Source organism: Microcebus murinus, chromosome 9 (genome assembly GCF_040939455.1).
Source record: "Microcebus murinus isolate Inina chromosome 9, M.murinus_Inina_mat1.0, whole genome shotgun sequence".
Classification (NCBI taxonomy): domain Eukaryota; kingdom Metazoa; phylum Chordata; class Mammalia; order Primates; family Cheirogaleidae; genus Microcebus; species Microcebus murinus.
Window position 1 is genome coordinate 44,273,431 of NC_134112.1, and position 27,998 is coordinate 44,301,428.

Here is a 27,998-nt window from a genome sequence, read left to right on the forward strand (position 1 = left end):
GCGATTAGGAATGTCTGCGAAGACTGGTGAAACTAGAAAAAGTAGGCAAGTTGCTTGAGGGTTTCGGAAAGGAGGTGAAGGAATGCAAAGTTTCGCGCCCTGGGTCTAAGCCGGGGCGTGGGAGGCCGGCCCGGTCCGAGGCAGGCCTCTGGGAAAGCAGGCCCGCGGGGACGAAGGCCAGGCCAGGCCCGGGGCGGAGCCGGGGCGCCCGAGCGCGGCCCTGCCCGGGGAGGACGGGGCGGGGCGCGGCCGCGCCGCCGGGAAACCGGCCCCGCCCACGGCGCAGCCGGCCAGGCCGAGCGAGGGGCGCCCGGCTCCGCGCCATGGGGCGGCTGGTGGGTCTGAGCGTGCTGGGGATAGCGCTGGCGCTCCTGGGCGAGAGGTTCCTGGCGCTCAGGTAGGTGGGGCTCCGCGCCTGCTCGCCCGTCCGCGGCGGGGGTGGCCGCGGGCTGCGGGAGGGGGCGCAGGCCGGGGAGGGCTTCGTGGGGGGCGGGGGTTAGGGGCCGGGACCCTGGCCGGGGATGAAGGACTTTCGATTGCTCTCTGTTCCCCAGCTACTTGAAACCCCATCAGCTCCGCCCTCAGCTTCTAGCAAAACCCAGCAGCGTTGGCAGTGACTCGCGACACTTTCTTGAAAGTTTGTAAGCAGCAAAAAAGTTGTAAAGACAACTCTGCTGCTTACAAAGTTCTCTTCTGCCTAGGTTGACAAGCAAGTGGACAAGCGAGTGCTTTGCAGTTAATTACTCAAGGGGCCAACCGACCGCTTTAGCTCGACAACAAGACAATTACTCATGCATTGAAACTTTAATTATAAAGATTTATTTCAGCTCATTGGTGCTGCTTCTCTTTGTTGGCCAAACCAGCCCTTCGCCTCTCCCTCCCCTTTAATAAAGTTCTTCTCTTCCTTCCCATCCTTCCTGCAGAGTTAGAAAAACTCTTCGGCTTTTCTCATCTTGGCGCTGTAGATCAAAGACAATTGAAATATTCAGCTTCTGTTCTTACATCACTTCCTTATTTATTTGTTCGCCAGGGAACCCTGAAGCCAGAATACCAAACAGTACAGCAGTACTCCGTCTCACATGTTAGTTAAAATGAGAAATCGCTGGTGGGTAGACATCATAGTTGCTACATTACCAACTCAAGTTTTACAAGCCTCATGAAAAAGAGTTCAGAAATATTGAGCACCTACTATGTGTGATGTGCTCTCTCTTAGGCTTTTGTAAGAAGATCCTCATGGAGTTTATGATAGGGGTGGGGAGAAGTAAAATAACAGTGCATGTATGAATTAGGGTGTCCTAAGGACAGGTACAAAGGAACCCCTATAGGCTTCAAGAGGAAAGATTACATCCCCTGAAAGTGAAGTTCTAGAGGGAGGACAAGACGTTTGATACTGGCCTGGACGGGGGTGGTGAGAGGCAGCATGTGGAGATGAAGGAGCCATCCCAGGTAGAGCAAGAGCCACCTCTGCAAAGGGGCTAACGTGGGGGAGTTTGGAGTCCCGCAAATGGACCAATTTGCAGGAAACATAAAGTCAAGGGATGAGAGCAGTTGGGTTGGAGGAAGGATAGGTTTTGAGGCTGATACATATAGATTGAAAAATTGGACCCTATTTGGATAGGCCTAATACTTACCCCAAAGCAACATATTGCTGGTTTTTTGTTTTGTTTTTTTCAACCAGAACCTTATATAACTGGTTCTTCTTTACAGAGATGAACCTGGAAGGACGGGACATAAGTAGAGTCATGGTTCTCTGTACATTAGGATACCTTGCAGGGCCAGTGTCTGGTGGCACCCCCAGCGATCCTGATTCATTTGGTCTGGGGGGCCCAGGCATTGGTATTTTTTATTTTTAAAACTTTTTCTAATAATTATAATGTGCGATCAGGATTGAGAACTATTAAAAATAGAGAGTAGATGGGGGGAAACTAGTTAAGATAACCCAATAGTTTGGAGAGGATAACAGGGACCCAAACTCTGGAACTCCAGGGATGAGAGGGAAGTTAAAGGTGAGACCAGAGTTTGTGTGACAACTCCCCTGTCCCATACCTATAGCCTCATCTGCCCATAAAGCAATGCAAGGAGAAACAGTGTGGTGATGGTGGTGGGGGTACAGTTGAGGAAAGAACACTTATGGGTAGGAAATAGACAATGACTTAATTTTCATATTATGGAAATGCCTATCCTGCTGTGTAGAACATTAATGAGTTGGATGATTTTGTATGATCTATCAAGCCCTCAGTTCAAAGGCAAGACCACCAAAATTCACAAGTTCACTAAGTTGTTACTAATGTTTAAACCACTGGTGTTTCCACAAGTTGAAGTTTTCTTAATTAACAATTAATTTTTTCCTCTTCTTACTAATCATAAGATTTTATATTTAAGTCCCTTTGAATGGTAAATGTTACAAACCTAAGAAAAAGTAAATAAGACTTAGTGACATAGAATACAACCAGTAGTTAACTTACAGTTTGATGCAACTTTTCTTTACAAAGACTTGACTGTGATAAACTCTGATGGGCAGTGACTTTATAAGGTAGTACTTTACTGGATAATTGAAGCCCCAAACAGGTTGAAGTGAGAATGTTGGGGTAGGTGGTGGGTAGCTAGATTTAGCAAATAAAAATGCAGGCTGCCCAGTTAAGTTTGAATTTCAGATAGACAATGAGTCATTTTTTATATAAGCATGGAATACTTATACTATACTTTTGGTGTACGTATGGAAAGTGAAAAATAATTATACTAAAATAGCATTCATTGTTTATCTGAATTTAAAATTTAACTGGGCACCCTGTATTTTATCTGGTGACCATATGATTGAAGAATACGAGTATCTTCCGTTTACAGAATTCGTAGAGTACTCAAATGTATAACTTTCCTTTCAGACCCTTCGAGTCTATTTCAAAAGCAGCATGTTCCCAACTTTTCAGAGGAAGGTGAAAGGACAGAGGCTTTATGTTAGATTTCTGCTTTAATTCGATGCCTACTATTTAATTATTCATTTTTTAGAGATGGCACTTTGGCAATCAAATTATTTCTCTCCCCCAAGATGCCCTCTTAAATTTCAACTTGATTTTCAGGCAAACAATGGATATTTTTTAGTGTAAGTGTGTCCCAGATGGATAAATGTCATCAAAATTGTCTTTTTCCTTCTGAATCGTGTCTAAGGTTCCCAGAAGAGGATGGTATTCCACAACCACCTTTCTGCCCCTCCCTAGTTGAGCAATGAAAGAGAAAATAGAAATACACAAACGTTCCCAGGCCATTTGTTCCCTGTTGAAAGGAACACAGCCTTGGATGAATCGTGAGACCCGAGTGCATCGGAGACCTAAGAGCAGAATCCCCAAAGGCATCTTCATTTTCTGCTTGATGCCACACCTGTTATAACAGCTCCAACAAGTAGCTAGACAGTCTGTCTCAGAACACTTCTGGAGGTGCAGTCTTTTTTTTTTTTTTTTTGCCACCATCTTCCTTACCACGTATTATGTGACTACTGCATGCTGATCACTGTGCCCAAAGTGTAAAAAGTTCTTTATATTAAACCAAAATGCACATTAACTGACATTTGGAAAGAAAGCCCTTTTACTTTTATGCTTTCATTCAGTCTTCATTTATATCTTCCTTTCTGTATTATACATGTAAATATTGAGGTTTGAGAGGTTAAGTAATTAGGTCAGCAGGTAATTAATTAATGCTGAGCCTGCGCTGTCAGCCAGGTCTTCTGATTCCAAATACCCTTGCTTCTCTGCAGGTGGAGCAAATTTTCCCCAGGTTTTCATGCCTAAACACAAATTCTTAGTTACTGAGTGCAAGCATTGCAGGGGCCTAAGGGGTGAATTCCAAAGGGCTTTTACATGTCTGTATATAAAAGATAACCCCCATATTTGTATGTAAGTCTGCACATAGAAGATAAAGCCCCATCAGTTGTTCATAAACTTGAAGGCAGTGAGATACGGCACAGAGTAACTCCTGATAGTAACACTGTGCTCCTCCTTTGCTCAGGACATACTGGCACTATTGCATGGTGCACTGTTACTGCTACTCAAGTAGCGGATAGTAGTAGCTGACAGCCCCCTGCCTCGCTCCACTCTGGATGGTTACTGCTGTTTCCTGAATGAAAGAAATTGAGATTGATTTCATGCTAATGACTGTTGGTTAAGAGTTCATGTTTTGTGGCCAGAATTCACTATTAGCTCCACTTTTTACCTGAGATCTTGTACTAGTTATTTGGGACTGCCTGTTCCATAGAGGGACTATGAGAAATAAATGAGTTCATTCATGTAAAGCAGCAGTCCCCAACCTTTTTGGCACCAGGGATCAGTTTCATGGAAGATGGTTTTTTTCACAGATGGGGGGGCTTTGGTGGGGAGGACAGAACTCAGGCAGTGATACGAAATGGGAAGCAGTGAAGCTTCTCTCGCTCTGTCTATTGCTCACCTCCTGCTGTGTGCGCCCCTGCCCCTTCCTAAGTTTCCTGGAAGACAGTTTTCACGGACAGGACAGCGGTGGGGTGGGGCTGGCAGAGCTCTGCAAACCAGCCTAGGGGTTGGGGGCGACAGGAAGTGCTTAGAACAATGCCAGACATGTAGTTAGCCAGTAAAAGTTATTCATAGTAACAGTGATGCTCCAACAAGTTCTCTCAGACTTTTGTGCCATAAATCCTCTGGCAGTTGGGTAAAGCCTGATTCCTTCTCAGCATTATGTTTTTATTTTATTTTTTATTAAATATTTTTAGTTATTATGGGTACATAATAGTTGTATATCTTTATAGGGTACATGTGATGTTTTGATGCAGCCATACAATGTGAATTAATCAAATCAGGGTAATTAGGGTATCCATAACCTGAAGGATTTAACATTTCTTTGTGTTAGGAATGTTCCAGTTCTACTCTTGTAGTTATTTTTAAAGAATGCTCTAACTTACTGTTGACTGTAGTTACTTTGTTGTGCTATCAAATATTGTTCATTCTAACTATAGGCTGTAGCAAAAGTAAAGTGATTTTCTTCCTCTCATATCATCACTTATTTGTATTTATACCATTTATTTGACAATCTTTTTGCATCAATACTTTTAGGCTAATTGATCTGCTAATCCAAAAAGGTTGGTGTAGCTTTCTCTTGTCAATTTCTCAAAGTTTTAAAATCTGTTATCAGTTAGGAATGCTTTCAGCTGCAAGTAACGTATGTCAAATTAATGGTAGTTTATTTAAATAGGGACTTCTATTTCTCAGATGACAAAAACTCTGTAGGTGAGCCAGTCAAGAACTTGCTCATTGAATCAGCAACCTTATCAAGGAACTGGATTCTGCCTCTATTTTCATTCTTTGATCCTTCACTATTGATTTTACAGCCTCATTCTTATCAAGGATGCAGAATGGCTGCTGAAGTTTCATGTACTGCATGTGTTCAAATCATGAAGAAGAGAGAATCAGTGATGCCAGCTAGCTCTCTTCATGTGTCTGCCCTTTCTGTCAGGAACAAAAATATCTTTCCCCAGAACCTGGGTCATGTGATTACACCTCAATGCAAAGGAAGCTGGGAAAGGAAATATTTGCCTTGCCCCCACCTCTGCAATGGGAGGAGCAAGGCAGAAAGGGGTGAGAATGGGGCCCACAGGAAGTGCTTAGAACAATGCCAGACACGTAGTTAGCCAGTAAAAGTTATTCATAGTAACAGTGATGCTCCAACAAGTTCTCTCAGACTTTTGTGCCATAAATCCTCTGGCAGTTGGGTAAAGCCTGATTCCTTCTCAGCATTATGTTTTTATTTTATTATTTTTTATTAAATATTTTTAGTTATTATGAGTACATAATAGTTGTATATCTTTATAGGGTACGTGTGATGTTTTGATGCAGGCATACAATGTGAGTTAATCAAATCAGGGTAATTAGGATTATCCATAACCTCAGGGTTATGGATAACCTGCTGCCTGGAATATAGAAGTCTGCTAATGAGCAGTGAACTGATAGTTCTGCCAGGGCAAAAGTCTAGCAGTTTTCCACTGAGGGAATTTGGAAGTCTTGATGGGCCACAAAGGATTGAAGCAAAATTCCTCTTTTTCTTTTATCCTAAAGGAAAGCCGAGAAAAAATTACTTGAATAAGTAGAAGTCATGCACAGCGCTTATGTAATTCTTCAGTTTTAATAGCAGGTAGTCTGCATATCTCAAAGGCGATATTGTCCATCTAAGCTAGTTAGTGAAGATTGCCCTATTTAGCAAAATGCAATCATTAATCATTTATGCAAACCTAAGTTTGCATAAATGAAACAAATACTCCACATTAAACTTTTCAAACACATTGCATGTGTTGCTTTGAGCAGATTCCAGTTAATCCATGTAATTTATCTTTGAATAAGATAGACGGTAATCATCATTAGCCCTATTTTTGTATAGTCAAATAGGCATAATAAAATAGATTGTATAAAATCGATACCCAAACCAATGCATGATACAGAAACTTCTTGTAGAAACTGCAACTGTGACCTACTGCTTTGTATCTATATCTGTTTCTGGAGTCATATAACATTGGTAGAATTTGGGAGGTCTTCTAGGTTCATCTTTATCCATTTTATCCATAAAGAAGACTGAGGCCTTATAGAGATTAACTGACCTGCCAAGGGTTGTGACGCCTTTCTGAGAGGAGTACAGAGTGAATGAAAGTAAAAGCTGCCTTTGGGTAGTACTTAGTTCCAGCACTTCCTTGCTAAGGGGAAAATCGCTTTGTCTCTCCAAATCAGTTTCCTCATCTTTAAAATAGGGATAATGGTACCTTATTCATAGGGTTTTTAAAAGAATTAAATGAATTCATTGAGCTAAATCACTTAGAACCATGATAAATTATATCTATTTTGATTATTTATTTCCTTTCACCACCCATTATTATCATCAGCATCATCTTCCTCATCTTTATTCTCCTACCATAGTAAGCCATGTAAACTTTTTTTGCCCTTTTAAATTGCTCCTGGGAAATGTAGGAATGAGATTTCTTGTATTTTTTGTTGCTTTATTTTTATAATTTTATTATTTTATGTATTTAATGTACCTTATTTTTTATTTCATTAAAAAACTTTTTTAATGACTTTTTAAAAAATTTTTTTCAGACAGGATCTCATTCTGTTGTCCAGGGTAGAGTGCAGTGGCATGATCTCAGCTCACTGCAGCCTCAAACCCCTGGGCTCAAGCAATCCTCCTGCTTTAGCCTCCTGAGTACCTGTGAGTACAGGTGTGCACCACCACGCCCAGCTAATTTTTCTATTTTATTTATTTATTTTTTATAGAGACCGGGTCTTGCTATGTTGCTCAGGCTCATTTTATTACATTTATATATTTATTTCTTATTGATGTGTTTATGGTTTTTGCTTTTCTGCTATATTGTTCCAAGAAATTTGATACTACTTGAGTTATGCGATTTCAAATACATACTGATTAACACTTTAATCAGAGACTTTACACGAATTGCCAAAATATATAGTTGGCACAACCTATCAGGAGTTCTGGGTTATGTAGGCACAGTTTTTATTCCATTTTGCTGAGAAATCAGTAGCCTTCCCCACATTCTAGAAGCCTTCCTCAGTGTCTAGACGCCAGAAGCTGTCAGGTTTATAACACAGGAGAGGGACACGAGCCAAATTGCTATTTTCTCTCTTTAATGTGTGGTATGTAGGAACCACTTTGAAAAATATAAAAGTTCTCTGCAAGCCCTATTGTTATTATTTATAGCTCTAGAGAACACAGAAGGTGAGAAAATGGAAGAGGACAGGTAAAGCCAATAGTATGGGGCCTTCAAAACAATAGATCCCATATGAATTGGCCTGAACAGTGATATAGCCCGTAGGGGGAAAGGATGGGAAAAAAATACCTACCCTATGACAGTTCACATTCTCTCATTATTTCTTCTTTTTTTTTAGTTTTCTTAAAACAATAATAGCAAGTATTATAGTTTTGCTAAAGTAGTTGCAAAAGAAGTTGATCCTCTACAACTTTCCCAATCTACTAAATATTGTCATGGGGATGGGGCCTTCTCTTTTCATTTCTTAGTAACTATTTGTGTGTGTCTTCTGAGTGCCAGGCACCGAAAAGTGCCATCTTCTCTCAGCCCCCTTTCAGGGACTGAGGCTTATGGTCTTTTTTTTTTTTTTTTTTTAATTGTTTGGCTCTTCAGAAGGAAGACAGGGTTTTGGGTTGTGCATCTGGAACTCTCTCAACACCAGAGCAGTGAGAAATGTAACCTGGTGCTGTGTTTATATTTGCATAGAAACTTGCATTACAGGTTTTTTTTTTTTTTATTTTTTTTTTTATTTTTTTTTTTTTGCGACAGAGTCTCACTTTGTTGTCCAGGCTAGAGTGAGTGCCGTGGCGTCAGCCTAGCTCACAGCAACCTCAAACTCCTGGGCTTGAGTGATCCTTCTGCCTCAGCCTCCCGAGTAGCTGGGACTACAGGCATGCGCCACCATGCCCGGCTAATTTTTTATATATATATATCAGTTGGCCAATTAATTTCTTTCTATTTATAGTAGAGACGGGGTCTCGCTCTTGCTCAGGCTGGTTTTGAACTCCTGACCTTGAGCAATCCGCCCGCCTCGGCCTCCCAAGAGCTAGGATTACAGGCGTGAGCCACAGCGCCCGGCCTGCATTACAGGTTTTATTTGTTGAGTTATTAGCTTCTCCCACAACCCACACCACTTTATAGAACTTTGTGATATGCATTTTTGTTTTAACTTCATTTCTGGTGCTGTTTTATGTTCCTACCCTTGTTTTTCTATCTTCTCTTTCATCTGCTTTAGATTTACGCTGTGTTTTATGTATTGCTATAAGCCTCTTTAAACCTATTCTGAAGCAAAGCAGGGACTACATAAACAAATAGGTTTTTGTTTTGTTTTTAACAGAAATCGACTTAAAGCCTCCAGAGAAGTAGAATTTGCAGACGTTCCAAACTGCCACCTGATTAAAGGAATTGGTATGTATGTGAAAATGTTTGTTGAACACATTACATTGTTTGACCACCAACTGTTGTTGAATTATCCGTGAACAATAAAAATACTGGCTTTTCTTAGAGACCGTTCATGGTATTGTTAGAAACGAAAAGCGTTAGAAGTCAAAACACCTAGTTTCTAGTTCTGATTCTGCCACAAACTTGCAATGTGACCTTAGGCAAAGTTGGCCTTTGTATTTTTCACCTGTAACGATGAGTTTGTAATTAGATGGAAGGTTTTTATACTTTAAAAAATCTTGGACCGTTTGTTTACAATCTTACTCTGAGAGCCACAGTGTGGAAGTGACTAGATTATCACTGTGTCTCTTCTAGTCCTTTATAGCAACATTTTTCTCTAGAGGTGGGAGAGACAATTTAATATTTTATTTTGTCTTTAAGAAATTAAATTCCAGGTTATACGGAAGTATCCTGCTCCTCTCCTAATAAGTAACATTGTTAAACAAATTTTGAATGTCCTTTCATACTTTTTCTGTCTACTTATAAATAATCTCATATATACAATTTTTAAAAACATAAGTGTGGTAAAATTATACATAATATTTCAGAACCAGCTTTTTGCATTTAATACTATGTTTTAGAAACTTATGTTAGTACACAGAGATCTTTTTTTAACAACTGCACAGTATTTTTCTGTGCAAAGTTCATATAAACAGTGTATGTTCAAACAATATAGAAAGATATAAAATAGAAAATAAAAATCTCTCAGCAAACTCTCCTACCTCCCACAGAAATAACTCCAAAGATAAAGTTTCTTTTTTTGTCTGTGATAATTTCAGCACAAATGCAAACAAATATATGCATATGCATACATGCCTTTTCCTCCCCATAAATGGCATCTTAGTATAAATATTCCACAACTTGCTTCATTCCATTAGCATATGTACATTTACCTCATTCTTTTTAATATTTTCCCTTTCCATGATTTATTTAACCAGTCCCCTTTTAGTGCACATTTGGGTTGTTGCAGTTTGTTTGTTACTACAAATGAATCAGTGAAAATCATTGCTCTTGCATTTTTATATCTGTAGAGTACATCTTTAACACTGGGATTGTTATTCAGTTAGGATATATGTTTAAAATTTTGATAGTCATTACTAAATTGCCCTCGAGTTGGCAACACTGATAGACTCAACACTTCCTAGTTGTAGCCACATTCACTCTAGACAGGATTCACAGCACTCTTTTAGCAAAAACAAACCATCAGTTGGTAGAGCAACCTTTTCTGCTCTCAAAGTTTTTGTACAAATCTGTTGCTTGCCTCTCATTCTTGAGAGATCTGTTACCAATGTGTTTTCTCTTTTTCTCCTTGTTACTGTTGTATTTTCCTACTCTTATCTCCTCTCACCTAGAACGGTTAACTCTGCTGGGGTTTCTCCTCTCTCTTTTAGTTGCCCAAACAATTAGCAGGAGAATGTAAACTCACTGTCAAGTAGCAGATTGACTAGATCTGTGCTGGATCATACAGATGGTTCTAGAACGAAAGTTGTTCTGGAGTCCCGAGTAACTCAGCAACTTCATCCTGCCTTCTGGCTGCAATAGAGAAGAGCCCCCTGAGAACTGGTCACTGAGCACATACCAGATGGCATCTGTAAGGGATGTTGGACAAGGTTGGGAGGTGGGGTCAGTGATCTCTTAGGTTACTTTTGCTATTGAGTTAATAATTGTCACATTATTAAACAGCCCTTAGCCCCGGGAAGCCCACCTTCTGTGAATTCAAGTCTCAGAGTAGGCGAGAGGGCACAACCAGACACATTACAGGACAAACTGCCAAGTGTATCCCTGTTACGACTCACCGGGATGGAGCGCTCCTCAGAGAAAAACAAGCCCAGCAACATTTGTATTCTGAACAGGCATCTGTCTGTGTTTGTGACCTTTATGTTGTGATGTGTGCGAACTGCTGTCTGGAATTGGAAAGAATGAGGAAATATGTCACCTATGGCCCCTCTTGTGAAGTGTTTAATGCCTCTGAGGCACTTCAAAAGGCAGCAGAGCGGAGAGGATGAGTGATTAGAAGCACATTTGGGATACATTTTTAGATCTAATTAGAATTGTGCTTTTTTTTCCTGTTTCTTTTTTGTTTTTTGCCCCGTGGTTAGCACACACCATATGAACATTTGTTGAATGCTATGATAGTGATGCATAATGGTTAATAATAACTTGTGGTTCTGTATTTCTAACAACAGTTGCTTATTCAATGGTCTTTGATTATAAGGAATAGCAGTGTGCTGGACATACATTCCCATATAGGCAAAAGCAACTTCTTGTTGTAGGCAGCAGTGGTAGAGAGGACCATATTTTATTTTCTATTTTGAAAATAATCTTAGCTGTGCACTTGAGGCCACCTAATCCATCCAAGAGGGGAGACCCCTTCCCCTTTTCCCTCTACACCCACCAACACATGTACACACCCACACACGCTTACACATACATGCTGCAATGCTACATTCATCATCAATGGAAATGAACTATTTGCAAATCTTAGGTGCTTTATACATATGATATCATATCATACCTTTCTGTTTTAATAAATCATAGTTATTGGCTACATATCATATAGGATTTGTGCCTTCTGTGGGGCACACAGAATAGTGAATAGCGAAAGTAAGTGCACTATTTATTCCATTTTTTTATTCCTTCCCAGTCTATTTTACAGACAGAAACTAAGCTTTTACATACCCAAGAGTTGGCATAATATCAACATATACATAATAAAAATTATAATGACAAGAGCTAGTTATAGGCACAAAGAGTTGTAAAGGACATTGGAAACCAAGCAGGGGCAAGGATACGAGGAGAGTGAGGGCTAAAAACTTACCTATTGGGTATGATGAACACTGTTCTGGTGACAGACACACACTAAAAGCCCTGACTTAAGCATTATGCGAGGCATCCATGTAAACAAAAACATTTGTACGCCCTTAATATTTTGAAATTAAAAAAAAAAAAAGCTAATTAGCTTTATGTGAGGCTTAAATGTTTGAAAAATCATATTTTCAAAATGTCTGGCCTTCAGAGTCTGGACTAAAGCAAAATTTTGAATGGACTGTCTCTCTTGAGTTAACTAACAGTTTTACGCATTTGGCAGCTAAGACTTTTACAATAACTGCTGCTTGGGAGATTGAAAAAATAAAAAGCAATAAAATCTGTAGCCCTTGTAATCAAGTACTTTACAATCTAACTATGGGGTGAAAAAGGAAAACAAAACAAAACCGAAAAAACCAATGTAAGATATAGATACATTTTTTTTTTATTAAGAGATAAAGGACCTGAGGCTCAGGTAAAGTAACTTTTGCAAATTCTCTTCCCAATATAGTATCTTTGGGCAGGGTGATTAATATACCTGACTAGTGAACCAAAAAAGTGGAAAATAATGTGCTGCATTACATATTGGATGCTCTGTTGGGTATGGTAAAGGCTGATTTGCTGTTACAAAGTTATAGCAGCTTAGAGAGGAGATCAGTTTATTTTTATTTTTCTCTTATATATCAGTCCTAATGTAAGCTAGTGGCCTAGGGTGATTAGATGACTGTGCTGTGTGTGGTCACTCAGGGATGAAGATTAATGAAGCAATACAATTATCTTCAACTTATTGCTTCAGTCTTTGTCCAACACTAGAACTCTGATTGTTGCCATTTCCCAGCAGGAAAGTGTAGAAAGAAAATTTACATGGATATTATCTGTATTTTATTTTACTCAGTAGTTGCATACATCTTGTATTTTCACATCTTATTTACCCAGACTTAGATGCATGACCACATCTATCAGCAAGAAAGGGTGGGAAATGTCTGTAGCTATGTGGCCACGTGCCTGTTGGTAAAAGGGAAGGACAATGTGGAACTAGTGAACACCTGGCCACCTCTGACACAGGTAACTGACCAAGTAATAAGAAGGGATCAAAATGAGATCTGCTAAGCTAGAAGATTTTCTAAAGAAAGGGTCTTGAAAGAGGTTTTAAAGAATAGTGCAGGATATGGATTGGTAAAGATTTGGTGAGAAACATGGAAGCAAAACTTTTAGAGGAAAAGCCAACATATGGAATTGAATTTACAAAGTGAAATGTCTTTAGAGAGAGGACCCAGGGGATGGTTCTGACAGAGGAAATTCATTAAATGCTAGCTTGAGTATCTTCTGTGTGCTTTCAAGTTAGACCAAAGGATTTGAGTCCCAGCTTCTTGGTTTGTGACCTCGAGCACTTTGTTTAACCTTTCAAAGGCTCCATATTCTCAACTATAAAGTAAGGGATAAAAATATCGCCTCTCAGTATTATGAAATCATGTGATATTTTTATACAAGATATTTACAAAAAGCCTGGTATTTGGTAAATACTTAATGTATGTTAGTAGCTATTATTGTTGTTGTTATTGAATTAGAGTAGAAAAGTTTCTCCAGCATTGACTGATCTTGCAATAATCACACCAAAGAGGCGATATGAGATGATAAAAGCCTATTTCGGTAGTGGTAGAAATGGAGACTGGGGAATAGTTCTAGAAAATATTCCAAAGAAGGCCAGGGGTAAGACTCATTTTTTTTCCATCGGAATTAGGCAATGGAATTAAACAGTTACAATGTGGTTGAAATAAAAGTATCTTTTTAAAAGATTGTTCTTTTCCTGATTATTAAAACAATATTATTTGTAGAAAATTTTAAACAAAGTATAAAGAAAATGAAAATCACTTATAATCCTACCACTATTATTATTAGAATCATTATTAATTTTTTCTATATATCCTTTTTTTCCCCATGTGTGTAAGCATGTATACATTGTAATTAAATTTTCTTAAATAATTTTTTCAGGAAAAACAAGTCTTAATTCATTGAACTTCTACTAAATGGGTGCAAAAAACAAAACTTCAACTAGAATTCCATGTGTATGTGTGCATGTGCATGTCTATATTGTGTATGCATGTATGTGTAGTTTAGAGTTCCCCTGATTTCTGCTTATTCCCATTGGAGAACCACTGTGGGAATAAAGTCTAGTGGTTCTTAACCTTTTTGGGGAGAATTGTATACCCTTTTTTGAATCTGCTGAAAGTCAAGGTCCCTTTTCACATAAAAGTTCTCATCTATACATACATGAGACACTGTGCATTGCATAGAATTTCAGAAGGTTCGTATATTCTTGGAAGCCCATTTGTGGCTCTTTACAGATCCACAGAGTCTAGGTTGAGAACCCTGCCACTATACCATGCTTAAGCTTATTTATGTATATCTTTTTCCTGAGGAATAGGCAGATGGGTCATCTTTACCAAGTGAAGTTCTTGGCATTTTTATTTTGTTTTGCTTTTTTCACTATGATAGAGCAAGCAAAACTGGAGGCAACTGGCTAAACGTAAACTCATGAATCAAAACCAAAATGGTTGGATAGATAGACGCTGTTTGGTTTTGACAACCTAGAAATAATCTTAGAGAAATCCTTTGGAGAGGTCTAAAAGGAGAAGATTGGATTTTGTGAACTCAAAGAATGTGTCATGATTTGGCTTAATCTAAGCCATTTTTATTCCTCTTTTCTTGTGTTTGGGTCTATTATCTGTCTGCGGAATTTATACAGTGAGACCACTGGGAAGGTCTTATATCTAATTATTTGCTGTGCTGTGTAGAGTGTACTGCATTCAATCAATAAACAATCAATAGTAATTGTAGCTTGCCTCACAGATGGGAGTTAGAAGCTTCAACTTGGCTTAGGTGTGTGGTCATTTTTCATTAATTTTCTTTGGCTAGTTTTTTTTCTGTAATTTAAAGCCTAAATTTAAAGATTAAATGGAAAGCATTCATTGCTTATAAGAAAAAGTAGGCACTGTTTTTTAAAGACGGAATACGTAATCCCAGGTGTTTTAGCTCCGTTAATGAGAGAAATGTCTGTTTGCTTCAGATTGAATGAGCAGAGAAGAGGACAAGGATATTTGCATGGTTAAATGACTATGAGCCCTTCCTGCTGAAAGTATATTCCCCTGATGTCAATTACTTTTATACAGACATCTGGATGTTTATCATAAGAGTATACAGATGTCAACTTTTTCTGTGTTGTAGCTGGAGATGTGGTGATAACTTGACTTTGATTTGAGTAAACATAAAATATCTAACATTTAAAGTCAGAAGTTCACTTCAGGAAGGGGTTTAAACTGACATTTATTAAAAAGAATGGTTCCTTGGAAAAAAAATTGGAACCATCCCTAAAGATACAGACACTCCGATAAAGTAAACAAACTCCCAGTTATGCTCTATCTAACAAATAACAGGATTTGAACATGACATTTATCTATTCCTTGAACTTACAGAAGCTGGCGCTGGAGATATTGACATACTTCCCAATGGTCTGGCTTTCTTTAGTGTGGTGAGTGTCTCCCTCCTTCCCCAAATTCAGTAGAGGAGGTATAAGGGCATTTAATTAGGCCTGCGGAACAGTGACTTGGCTTTAACAGTCCTCATTTTCCAAAATATGTTCTGAAAAAACATAGGTCAAGGAGGATCTTGGAAAACTTTTCCTCAAGCCTTTCTAAATGTAGAGATGAAGGCTCTTTGCCAGTTGATATGTTGCTGTTTATTTCTCCACTGCATTGCCATGAAATATTCCCTTTCAGTCTGTGTTTTAAAAGTATGTCATTAAAAAGAATATTTGAGGTGTTATTATCAATATCCAATACTACCATTATACTATTTTAAATGCAGCATCTACCTTTCTTTCAAATAGATGTTTAATTTTAAGAAAATATTTTTGCCATTATTATTTATTTTCAAACAATATACCACCTTTTCCTAACCAAGGCTGATGCTTTTTCTCTTTTTCTTTTGCCCCCTGAATAGCCTGTCTTAAGTGGAAAGTCATCAACTGAGTTTATTTATACCTTTCACTTCGCCTTAATTCTTACGGTAGAAAAAGTAATATCCTTTCTGGGCATACAATAGAAACATTTTAAAGGTGATCTGCTGTGTGATGCTGGCTCGATACACTAGCCACTCTGATTGGCTATCCAGATAAGGGGGCAGATGAGGAGGTTCTGACCACCTGCCTCTCTGGCTTAGGCGGCGGTTTAGAGTCCTTGTGACCTCATCGGTCCCGTTTTTCTTTTTTTTTTTTTTTTATAATTTTATTTATTTTTATTTCAGCATATTATGGGGGTACAGATTTTAAGGTTTCAATAAATGCCCATTTCCCCCCACAAGTCTGAGTCTCCATCATGACCATCCCCCAGATGGTGCACATCTCACTCATTATGTATGTATATACCTGCCCCCCTCCCCACTCCCACCTGCCCAATACCCTATTACTGTAGCACCTATGTGACCACTTAGGTGCTGCTCAGTTAATACCAGTTTGCTGGAGAATATATCTGGTGCTTGTTTCTCCATTCTTGGGATACTTCACTTAGTAGTATGGGTTCCAGCTCTAACCAGGAAAATATAAGATGTGCTATATCACCGTTGTTTCTTAGAGCTGAATAGTACTCTATGGCATACATATACCACATTTTATTAATTCATTCTTGGATTGATGGGCACTTGGGCTGTTTCCACAGCCTTGCAATTATGAATTGTACTGCTATAAACATTCGAGTGCAGGTGTCTTTTTTGTAGAGTGTCATTGGATCATTTGGGTAGATGCCCAGCAATGGGATTGCTGGATCAAATGGTAGATTCACTTGTATCGCTCAGTCCAGTTTTTCTTGAGGAACAAGTATCCAACTCTAAACTCTGCCTGTAATTATTCTATTCCCTTTCAACATCCATTATTTTCAAGCTCTGAGCCTCAGGAGGGATGTGAAAAAACTTGGAGAAACTTTAAGAAGAGAGTCACCACACTAATAAAATAGTTGTTAGACTTACCAGAAAGGTGAGAGAACTCAGCTTGGAAGAGAATGAGGTCAGCACACTCATCAGGTTTCTGATTGTTTTTATATGAAGAACTGTGAGCAATAGGTTATTACCATTGAGGGAAAAAAAGAAATACTATGGGTTTTAAGCAGAAACACTGATACTTATATTTAATGTTAAAAAACTAAGGTTTTAAGAGAAAAGTTTCATGTGATTGCCTACACAGAATGAATAAAGTGATATTTATAGCAGGAATCTGGGTTTGTTTAGAAGCACATGCTTCTGTAGGTTTAGGAAAAAACACGGGAACTACTGGTTGAAATCATTCATTTATAGAGATGGGAAAATTCTGAATAACGTAGAAAGCAAACACATTTGCAAACAAATCTTTTGTTTGTTTGTTTTTTGCAAGCATGTGTTCTTGGAGATCTGTGTGACCTAAAATTCATCTATATCAAGATTTCCTCACAACCCCCACAGAAACGAATCTGAAGTAGGAGGGATGAGGTCTCTAAGCACATAAATCTACATCATTTTAGCTCAGGGGCATGTTACAGTCAGAAAGATCTACCATATCGGTAGCATTTTTTCTGCTTTTTCCAATTATCCTTCCTTGGTTATTTGACCTTTTTTTTTTTCTTTTGCAAATTTAGAAACTTTCCCACTTTACTGCTGTTTTGCACTTTTCACTTACTCTGGCATTGTCTCTAACATTTCCCAGAGTGCATAGGCCAGTACATCATGGGGGTTGTTTATTCTTCCTAGCATTTTGGCTCATCTAACCCATTCTATTCCACAGTGGGATGGGTTTGAGGATAACCTCAAAACTAACATCACACTTGATGAGGGATTGGATGACACAGAATAAAATATTTAAAAATTTAAACAATAATATGAACTTAACTCTATTTTGAACTGTTCACTTAAAAATGGTGAAGATGGTGAATTTTATGTTTGTATATTTTACTACGGTTAAAAATAAATTTTTAAAAAGACGAAAAAAAAAGATTACATAATAAGGAGTGTTAAAATAACCATGAATAGTGATCACCATCTGATAGAGCTTTCTGTGCATATAAACCATGCTATTGTTTTAGGACACTGATAAAAAATAGAGATTATTAACAACTGAAGTAGCAGTGCCATGTAGCAAGAGCATAATTTCATTTTGTTCTACTTACTGGGCCTGCCAGCCATGAAATTGTGTAATTGTAAATAGATTTTTTTTTTTTAAATTGGAGGGATTTCCCATTATGTCAAATTTTGTGCATAAAGTAAGACTTAGTTTTTTTATTGTGTCCTTAAATTTGCATAAAGTATGACTGCATTATATTAGTAAACTGAATAAAGTAGTACAAGTAAAATTTGTTATCAACAAGAAGAATTTTAAGAATGTAAGGATGAATCAGCATTTTATAGATGGGTAGATAATTTATTACTTAACTGATTTAAAAGAGAAAAGACTAAGATCATCTCAGTGAATGCTGAAAAAGCATTTAGCAAAATTCAATACTCATTCCTGATTAAAAGCTCCAAGCAAATTAGAAAGAGAAGGAAAATTCCCAGAAACCTACCGCCAACATCATTCTTAATGGTGAAACATTAGCTGAATTCCCATTGATGTTTAGATCAGGAAGAAAATGCCCAACACCACAACTGTCAGTAATCTACTAGAGTTCTTAATAACTCAAGAAAATGGGAAAAAGAAATGTAAGATAGGGAAATAAAGGACAAAGTTGCCATTCTTTTTAGATAATGTGATTACCTGTTTTTCAAACAAGCCAAGAGATTCAACTATGAGAACTAAGAGGAGAGACTTCAGTGAAATGTTTGAATTCAGAATAAACATATAAAATGACTTCCCCATGTACAAGAAAAAAAATGTAATAATAATAATATTCCATTCAGAACAACAATTTAATCTCCCATATATATATATATATATATCTCATATATCTATATCTTATATATAAAGCTGCAATAATTTAAAAAGTGGTATACTGGCACAGAAATGAGCATGAGAGATCAGAAGAACAAAACAGAAAGTCCCCCCATAGACCAGTGTGTAAATGGGGATCTAGTACATGACACAGGTGACATTTGGAATCAGTGGGGAAAGGATGGATATATGCCAGGCACTGTCCCAGGAATTGGGATCTAGCAGTGCACAAACAAGACAGACTCCCAGCCTGTGTTTTAATGGAGCTTGTGAATACGTGTCAGATGGTGACAGTGATTTAACAAAACATAGAGTAAGGTGGGGCAGTGGAGCATGACAGCTGTGGTGAGGATGGCATCATGCTGCCAGTTTAGGCAGGGTGCAGATGAGGTCTCTCTGATAAGTGACGTTTACCCAGAGATTAGATGGAAGGGGAGCCATGAGTCTTGCAGATGTGGGGGGAAGAGCCTCACAGGCAGAAAGAAGAGCAGCAGAAAGGCCTGGGAGCTGCACAGCTGTGCTCCAGGAACAACGGTGATCTCCTCATTAGCCTTTCTGTTTCTGCCCACTTCACTCCCTAAATACGCGGTATTGACGTAGGCATGAATATGTGTGTATGTCAAATGGCAATAAAAGCAAGGGAGAAAAGTAAACCAGGGTAAGGAGAACAGGATGTGCCAGGGCAAGGGGATATTTTGGTCAGGGATGGGCTCATGGAGGTGGTGACATTTGGCACAGAAATGAAGAAATGGAGGAGGAAAGGAGCTCTAGATGACTGGGGGGAAGGCATTCTCGGGCAGAGTGAACAGTGTATAAAAGCCCTGAGGCGAAGTGTGCTTGGTTTGTTGAAGAACATCAAGGAGGAAGAGCATCCTAGGAGATGAAGGCAGAGAGACAGGTGTCTCAATGGGATGGAGGAGAAGGGCTGATCACACACGGTCTTTAGGTTCACTAGAAGACTTTTTGCTTTTAATTGGGAGGGTGATGAGAAGCCATTGGGAGTTGTCATCAGAGGTGTCACATGGTCTGATGTCATCTGGATGCTGAGATATGAGTGGACAGTAGGGAGTTAAAGACAGAGGCAGAAGGCCAGTTAGGAGGCAATTGCCATCGTCATGGTGGGATTTGGACCAGGGAAGCCATGGACCAAGTGGTGAGACTGTTGACATCCTCACAAAGGGATATATTTTCAAGGTGAAGTCAACAGGATTTGCTGATGGATTGAAGATGAGGTGTGAGGCCAGGAGGGGAGTCCTGACTGTGGCCACTGACCAACACTTCTGGCATTGTGGAAGCAGCGTGCAGGCTCAGGGCTTCAGAGTTACACAGTCAGGCTGTAAATGGTCACTTGTCTTCATACTCAACCCTGCCCGGAATCTCCTGGCCCACCAACCTTCTTGTTACCCTCTGAAGAGAATAAACCCTGATCTTCTGCCTTAACAAAATCAGCTATTCTTCAGCTTTAAGCTTTTCAGCTCCTGATGAATATTTTTTCTATTATCTGGTGTGTGTGTGTGTGTGTGTGTGTGTGTGTGTGTGTGTGTGTGTGCGTGTGCGTGCGTGCGTGTAGCTTTATGCCACCACCTTTAACCACGGTCTCTATTTATCATTCATGTATAGTTCCCACTGAAGTCCATAAAAATACATAAGTCTTTTAATCTAACTTTTTTCACTGCTTTGGAAAGGGTCTAAAATTTCCAGGACTCCACAGCTTTGCACCAGATAAGCCTGGGGGAATACTAATGATGGATCTAAAAGAAGAAAAACCGAGGGCACTGGAATTAAGAATCAGCCGTGGGTTCAATTTGGCTTCATTTAATCCGCATGGCATCAGCACTTTCATAGACAATGGTAAGAGCCAATGAGCTACCAATGTTTAGAAACATATAATGGTTCAGAAATGACTGTAGAAGATAGACTTGGATCAGATTTATAGGAAGAGAACAATTATCTCATGAATTATTTCTGTGCTCTTCATACAGACAAGTTCATTTGCTTCTTCAGCTAGCAATAAGCTATGCTACGTTTTGAAATTTCTAATAGTTAACACCTGAAAGAATGTTTAGATTTCATAACCTTTTCATATACCTATGAGCATTGTATTTAAAATGAGCTGTATTTCAGAATTAAACTATAAACAGATTATGTATGAATTCTGTATATGGTTCAGGAAACACTTTCTTAAAGGTCAGGGGACCAGTGATCAGAAATAACATGAGACAGACAGTGATGGGAAAGTCGGGGAAGAAGAATGATCTGTTAGGTCTTCTACCAGCTTATACATTCAACCTTTCCTTGCCCGTGGTATTTAAATGTCAGTGTCTGCCCAGAGGTCCTGTGGTTATGTCTTGTAAATTAACTGTGTTCTTTCAATTCTTTAGATGACACAGTTTATCTCTTTGTTGTAAACCACCCGGAATTCAAGAATACAGTGGAAATTTTTAAATTTGAAGAAGAAGAAAATTCTCTGTTGCATCTGAAAACAATCAGACATGAGCTTCTTCCAAGGTACTTTTTCATTTTATTCATTCTCTAATTTATCTCTAGCATTTTCAAATATTCCCCAGGTGGTGGGTGGTCCTCTCACTTTTTATGAACGCTAGTATATATGAATATATATGTGTGTGTGTATATATATGTATAAATATATAAGTCAATATATGTATATATGTATAAATATATATAAGCTAATATATATAAATTTATAAGCTAATATATGTATATATAATTATATAAGCTAATATATGTATATATAAGTATAAGCTAATACATATGTATAATATACATTAATAGAAATACATATATTATTTAATAAACATAATACACATATATTAACTCTTACAAAAAAGTGAGAGGACCACCCACCATGGGTAATATAAAAATATATATATGAGCTAACATATATACTATGTAATATATATATTTATATATAGATATAAAATTTCCCTTGTAAATCAGGGAGCGTGTAGCATATGAAAGTTGATGTTACTCATTATAATAATCAGTGCCGTATGAGGACTCTGTTGAGAAATGATGAAATGCCTGACTATAGGGTGATACTCTCCAGGCCCATCTTGAGAGTAGATAACAAACCCTACTTATCATTTTTTCCTGCTGTCACCCTTTATCTTAGATGACTCATTACCCAAATAAGAAGAGTAGCCTGTTTTATATGTGGTTTGTGTGCTTTGTATGGGACTTTAGGCAAAATGCTTTCACAGGGTTGGTGGTGACTGGGGGCCAGTGGCCCCACAGAATTAGAGACATTCAAGTTGGAAGTGGGTCACTACTATTTCAAGAACATACTAATTGATAATGTGACAAAAGAGAATCATGTGTACTTTCCCAGCCCAGCTTGCATTAGCCTACTGCTTTTAGTTTAAATTTGATGAATATTTTTAATTTCTGCTTCCCTATTCTAGGATATAAGCATGTAACTTCCAATCATTCCTTCCAAATGCATTTCATAAAAAATAGGAGCATAAATATCATTCAGGCAGCCTCTGCATTATGGAGATCTTTTCAGAAAAAGGAGAACCACCTTCCCTGTAGTTCTCTATTTTTCATTTAACAAAGAATAAAGCAGGTCTTTCAGAAATTTTTGCATAGGATAATTGGAATTTAAATTTAATAACACCCTTGCCCAACTGGTTTTAAAAATGTAATTGTTTTTAGCATATAAATCTCTCACTTGAAGCATTGTGCTTTGGCAATTTCATCATCCATCTCTCTGCAAGTGTTTATTGAGTGCCTGTTCATTCTCGGCATGTCGGCTTTGTAAGGCAGGTAGAAATTGAACAGTCAACCTTAGTTTGACTAATAACTAAGCAAGGGAACTCAGGGAGATCCAGCAACTGAGTAAATGGAAGCTAGGTAAATGTTATTGATGGCCTAAGCATCTCTCCAGCCAATCAGCCTCTCTCCTCTTCTATACTGTGGACAGCTCTGTCCTTACGTATAATTGTTAAACCCTCCATTTCTTGCTGTCAAAAAAAAAATGCCTTGATGGCACCAATTTCTCTCTTCTTTCCTATTCATCAGCCATAATTGCTAAATGACCTGTCTTCAGATTACCTGGTACCATACAAGATTGTTCTCTGTCAAATGGTATTACAGTATATTGCATGTAACTATAGTCATGTGATTTCAACTCATCTCTTCCTGGAATACCTCTTACCAAAGGTTTAAAGCACATGTTAAGTAAACCTTATGGATACTTAATCTTTCATATGGAAACTAACAAGGCTTTTTATTTGCTCTCACCTGTTATTTTTCTCTTTCAGTGTGAATGACATCACGGCTGTTGGACCAGCTCATTTCTATGCCACCAATGACCACTACTTCTCTGATCCTTTCTTAAAGTATTTGGAAACATACTTGAACTTACACTGGTCAAACGTTGTTTACTACAGTCCAAATGAAGTTAAAGTGGTAGCAGAGGGATTTGATTCAGCAAACGGGATCCACATTTCACCTGATAATAAGTACGACCCCTTACAGAACATCATATAATCTTTCCTTGGTCATAGTGCTGGCCAAATTCTTTACTTTGCTTTTTTTTTTTTCTTTTCAATGTGAAAATAGTTTTCTTGACATTTTCTGTATATTATATTATATTTCTTATATATATATACTATAATTATATATATTTTGAAGATGTATTTATATGCTATATATCTACTATATGTATTTATATATAATATATAACTTTTGGTATATAATTATCAAATTTAATTTTATAAATGTAAATTTTAAGGTATGTTCATATTTATGCATACATATTAAAGCATCAGGTAGGTATTTCCTTTTAAATGAATATATCAGTGTTTTTATTGGCTACATATTATTCTATTACAAGGAATAATTCCTGAACTAATTTAACCAATCCTCTATTTATGGTTATATTTTTTTCTGTATAAAAACCATTTTAGGAACACATCTTTGTTTTACTCCAAAGACCACTTCTTTCCCCTGCCAAAAAAAAAACAAAACAAAAAAACCCAAATTTATACTTCTCATTTATCATTGAAACTTATCCAAGTAGTTTTTAAAGAAAAACTCCCTAAGAGAGCATCACAGCATAATAGTTAAACTTGCAAATTTTGGACTCATATGGACTTGGGTTCAAATCCCAGCAAGGGCACTGGCTAAATGATATTATGAGCCCCTTTGCACATCTATTGCAAGTGTTTCTGTAGAACAAATCTGTAGAATTAGAACTGCTTGCTCAAACAGTGTCTTCTCAAACAGAATCTTTTACATGTTAACTTCAATAGATATTGGCTAATTGTCCTCCAAAATTATCTCACTGTTTTTATATGCATAACCACAACGTCTAAGAAAAGGTATTAAATTATATATTAGCTTTCTCTTCTGCCTTAGCACACTGAACAATTTAAACTACTACAAATGTAACATAAAATAAATTTGGCATCCCTTGACAACTAACTGTCCTTACTTTCGTGATGCAGTTTCTCCTCCTTTCTTGTTGATTACAGAAAATGAATGTAGAATCATTTCATTTAAATCATCTCTGACTAACCTGATCGAACCTCTCCAGTCAAATCTGTTTTTCTCCTCAACTCTCATATTTCCATTATGAGAGTCAAACTTTCTAGTCACTCAAGCTAAAAAAATAATAATGATGATGAAAAGAGGGATTCAGCTTTAACTCTTTCTCGTTGACCATTCCCATTCAACCTGGGAGCAAGTCGTTCATTCTACCTGTACCTTCTTTCCCCACGGACCCCCCTTTTCCACTGAGATGTGCCTGGCTTAGGTTCTCATCCTCTCTGGCTAGAGTAGGAGACTTTCTCTAGTTTGTTTTCTTCCCACTTCCATTTTTTACACTCTTGCCAAATTAGCTTTTAAGGGCTCCCCAGCAGGGAGCCGTCTTCCTCCTCTTCAACTTCTCATAAGCGCTCAGTCATTGCTGACCAGAACTGACCATTTGTTATTATGCCACTTTGTTATTCTAATAACTCATTGGAATCTGATTGCTTATCAAATCAAGTCAGGCTAAGGAATTGGACTCTATTTGATAAACCAGCTCCAACTTCCCTGTTCTACTGTTTCCCTATTTTCTATGCTTTAGACAAAGAACTCCTGATTTTGCAAATATTCCTCCCTCATTCTTGCTCCTGTGTCTTGCTTGAGTGTTTTCTTCTGTCTTGAAAGGTGCTTCATCCTCACATCCTTGAATCTAATCTCTACTTCCATGGACCCTGCAGATGCTGCCTCCATGGTGAGCCTTTCTGTGTACCCAGAAGTTAGATACTTCTCCAGTCTCGAGACCTCACCTTTTCCTCATGGTACCAATCATGCTGTATTGGGTGTTGAATGTGTACAAGCCAGTCTGACCATCCCAACACATTATAAACTTTTGAGGAGAGAAGTTGTGTCTTCTTCATGTTTATATCTGCCCAACACCAAGTTCATGGCTTTTTACACATGATAATTGCTCAATAGAACAGTTACCATGGAATAGTCAATTTGATGAGTAAAATCACCTTAAAGTAGTCCATTAATCCACCCTCCTTAGACATAGAGTATTCTGAATAGATACTTATCTCTTACCCTTAAAATTCTCCATGTACTAATACATATTTTGTTTAATAAGTATTAGTAAATATTTTAATAAAATGTGTTCTATATCATATAGTTCAATAGGTAAACAAAACTTAGAATTATCAAGTTACATGTGCAATGAAAAGCTTATGTAGCCAAACATTTGTTGTATTGTCATTTCAATGGCAGATATCATGGACTTTATATTTGAAATGATGTCCTATATTACTTTTTCATTACAAGCCTTTTGAAAAATAATTTAATAATTCCATGATTGTTATAGCACCACTGAATTGATTTTGAAAGCTTACTTTTTAAATAAAAATTGACCTTTATCAAGCATTCCTTGAGGGCCTGTCATTGATTAACTTCTTGGCAGGTTATTAAGACCTATTCTTTCATACTGTATTAATGAAGCTTAATATTGGAATGGAGCTCTAACCAGTGTGTCCTTTCTGCAAAGGTATATCTATGTCGCTGACACATTGGCTCATGAAATTCATGTTTTGGAAAAACACCCCAATATGAATTTAACTCATTTGAAGGTAAAATATTTCTTTTTTAAATATATATAGACATTAATCTTTTATACTTTGCAATTACATAGTTATACTGTATCATAACCATACCGCACTCTGAACAACATAGATTCTAGTGTAGTTATTCTGGGTTTTCAATATTACCTCTCTACAACTGGAGAAAGCTCCTGTTCCCAGTGATCACAATGACCCACCGTGATTACATGCTGCAGCAGGTTGACAGTGATATCTGCATCAGATTTAGGGCCCATTCCATGAAGTATTGATAGCAACCAATGAATTCCAATAAGAATTCCCACAATTGAAAAGACTAATAGCTGAATTCTCAAATGCAGATTTATGCACGTTGTCAGTCCTTTCAATAATAAATGAAGGTAGAAATTGGGTTCCACACCATTATTATTTTCTTCCTGCTCGACAACACATATTTTAGGTTGATTAAGAATTTCCTATCTTGCTCTGATTGAGTTCCTTGAGCTAACTCATCCTTGTGCATCTTTTAAGAGAGAAGGAGTTCATTTTTTAGAGAGATTTTTAGAGAGATTGATTATTACTCTATCTTTCTTAATATCAGGGAAGATGAAAAGTGGCTCCAAATGAGTTTATTAAATTTATTTTAAGCAATATTAGTGTTAGAGGTGGAAGCAGGGAGGTATGTATAATTTTCCCACATGCATAGAGGCAGGAAAGGTTAGCTCTAAATTATTTAATCAAGCTTCGCGTGTCCATTTAGTTATTGACATTTTCTCATTTGGAAGGTACTCAAGTTGGATACACTGGTGGATAATTTGTCTATTGATCCTTCCTCGGGGGACATCTGGGTAGGCTGTCATCCCAACGGTCAGAAGCTCTTCGTGTATGACCCGAACAATCCTCCCTTGTCAGAGGTTTTTATATTTTTAGTTTTTCAACCTTAATTATTCAAGTCCTTTTGAACTAATAATACAATAAACTGTCACAGGGATGATTTGTTTAGTCCTCTTAAACTAATAATACAATAAACTTATGTAGTGGTTTCGTAATTGCTTTAAGCCAATAATTGGCAGAATGTTACATTGTTCAAATCCTTTAGGAAAGGTAATCTTTTGATGTGTTCAATTATGGTGGAAACTAGTTAAAAAGCATTTTTTATAAAGACATGCCCTTCTTGGGTGGTATACTGGCAATTTTTAAAATATCTGGTTTATTGTCAGCTCACCCCATGACATGATTTTTGTTCATGTTGAAGTAGTGGGAAAGTGGGCACAGTACTATAAAAGTATTTCTATTAATGCTGAATTGCTATAATAACACTAAATCCTGTGTTGGTATGGAGTAACTAGATGGTTTAAGAAAGTACTTTCTTTGAAGGTTTGAGAAAGTACTTTAATTTAAACATTAAAAAGATTAGTAACTGCTGTTTTCAACAGCATGTCCTCCTAATCAGCATGTCATTGTGGAAGACAAGGCCTACTGGTGACTGAGTGACAGGAGTGCATGGTGGTTTTATATTAATACTTTGTGTCTTCTGAATAGGTTCTTCGCATCCAGAACATTCTATCTGAGGAGCCTACAGTGACTACAGTTTATGCCAACAATGGATCTGTTCTCCAGGGGAGTTCTGTGGCCTCAGTACATGACGGGAAGCTGCTGATAGGCACTTTATACCACAGAGCCTTGTACTGTGAACTCTAAATTGTGTTGTGCGTCTGAGAGTGTGATGACTTCTCTTAATTGATTTTCTATGAATTGCTAATTCTGAGGGAATTTAACCAGCAACGTTGACCCAGAAGTGTGTAGCATGAATAGTTAATTTTATTTCAATTAGGAAACGCCCCTTCAGTTCTCATAGCACTTTTAGCATAAAAGGAAAATGAACAGTTTTTTAAAATGTCAAGCAAGGGAGAGAGAAGATAGCTACTTTGCAGTAAAGTGAATACACTTTGCACAAAATAAGCCTCACTTTTGCCTTTCAACTGCTGGAACATAGATTCCACTGAAATAGGGTGAATTATATTTCTTTAAAATATGAGTGACCTCAGTTCCAACCTTGTGACAACATGACCATTAAGAACTACTGATAGATAACATGCTTTGATGTTTTGTACTTACATCTTTGTTTACTATTAAGAAGTTCAAATTATATTAAAGACTAACCAAAATCCAAGTTTTGTCT

General features: G+C 37.7%; 1 protein-coding gene across 1 annotated transcript; it reads left to right on the forward strand.

Moving 5' to 3' along the window:
• Positions 1-242: 242 nt before the first annotated feature.
• PON2 (paraoxonase 2) lies at positions 243-27,989 on the forward strand. The gene is made up of 9 exons (XM_012757094.2): positions 243-397; positions 8,883-8,953; positions 15,265-15,320; positions 20,423-20,588; positions 21,119-21,245; positions 23,021-23,221; positions 25,768-25,849; positions 26,602-26,730; positions 27,359-27,989. Exons 1-9 carry the CDS (start codon positions 324-326, stop codon positions 27,515-27,517), a joined length of 1,065 nt encoding a protein of 354 aa, XP_012612548.1. The 5' UTR covers positions 243-323; the 3' UTR covers positions 27,518-27,989.
• Positions 27,990-27,998: the final 9 nt, after the last annotated feature.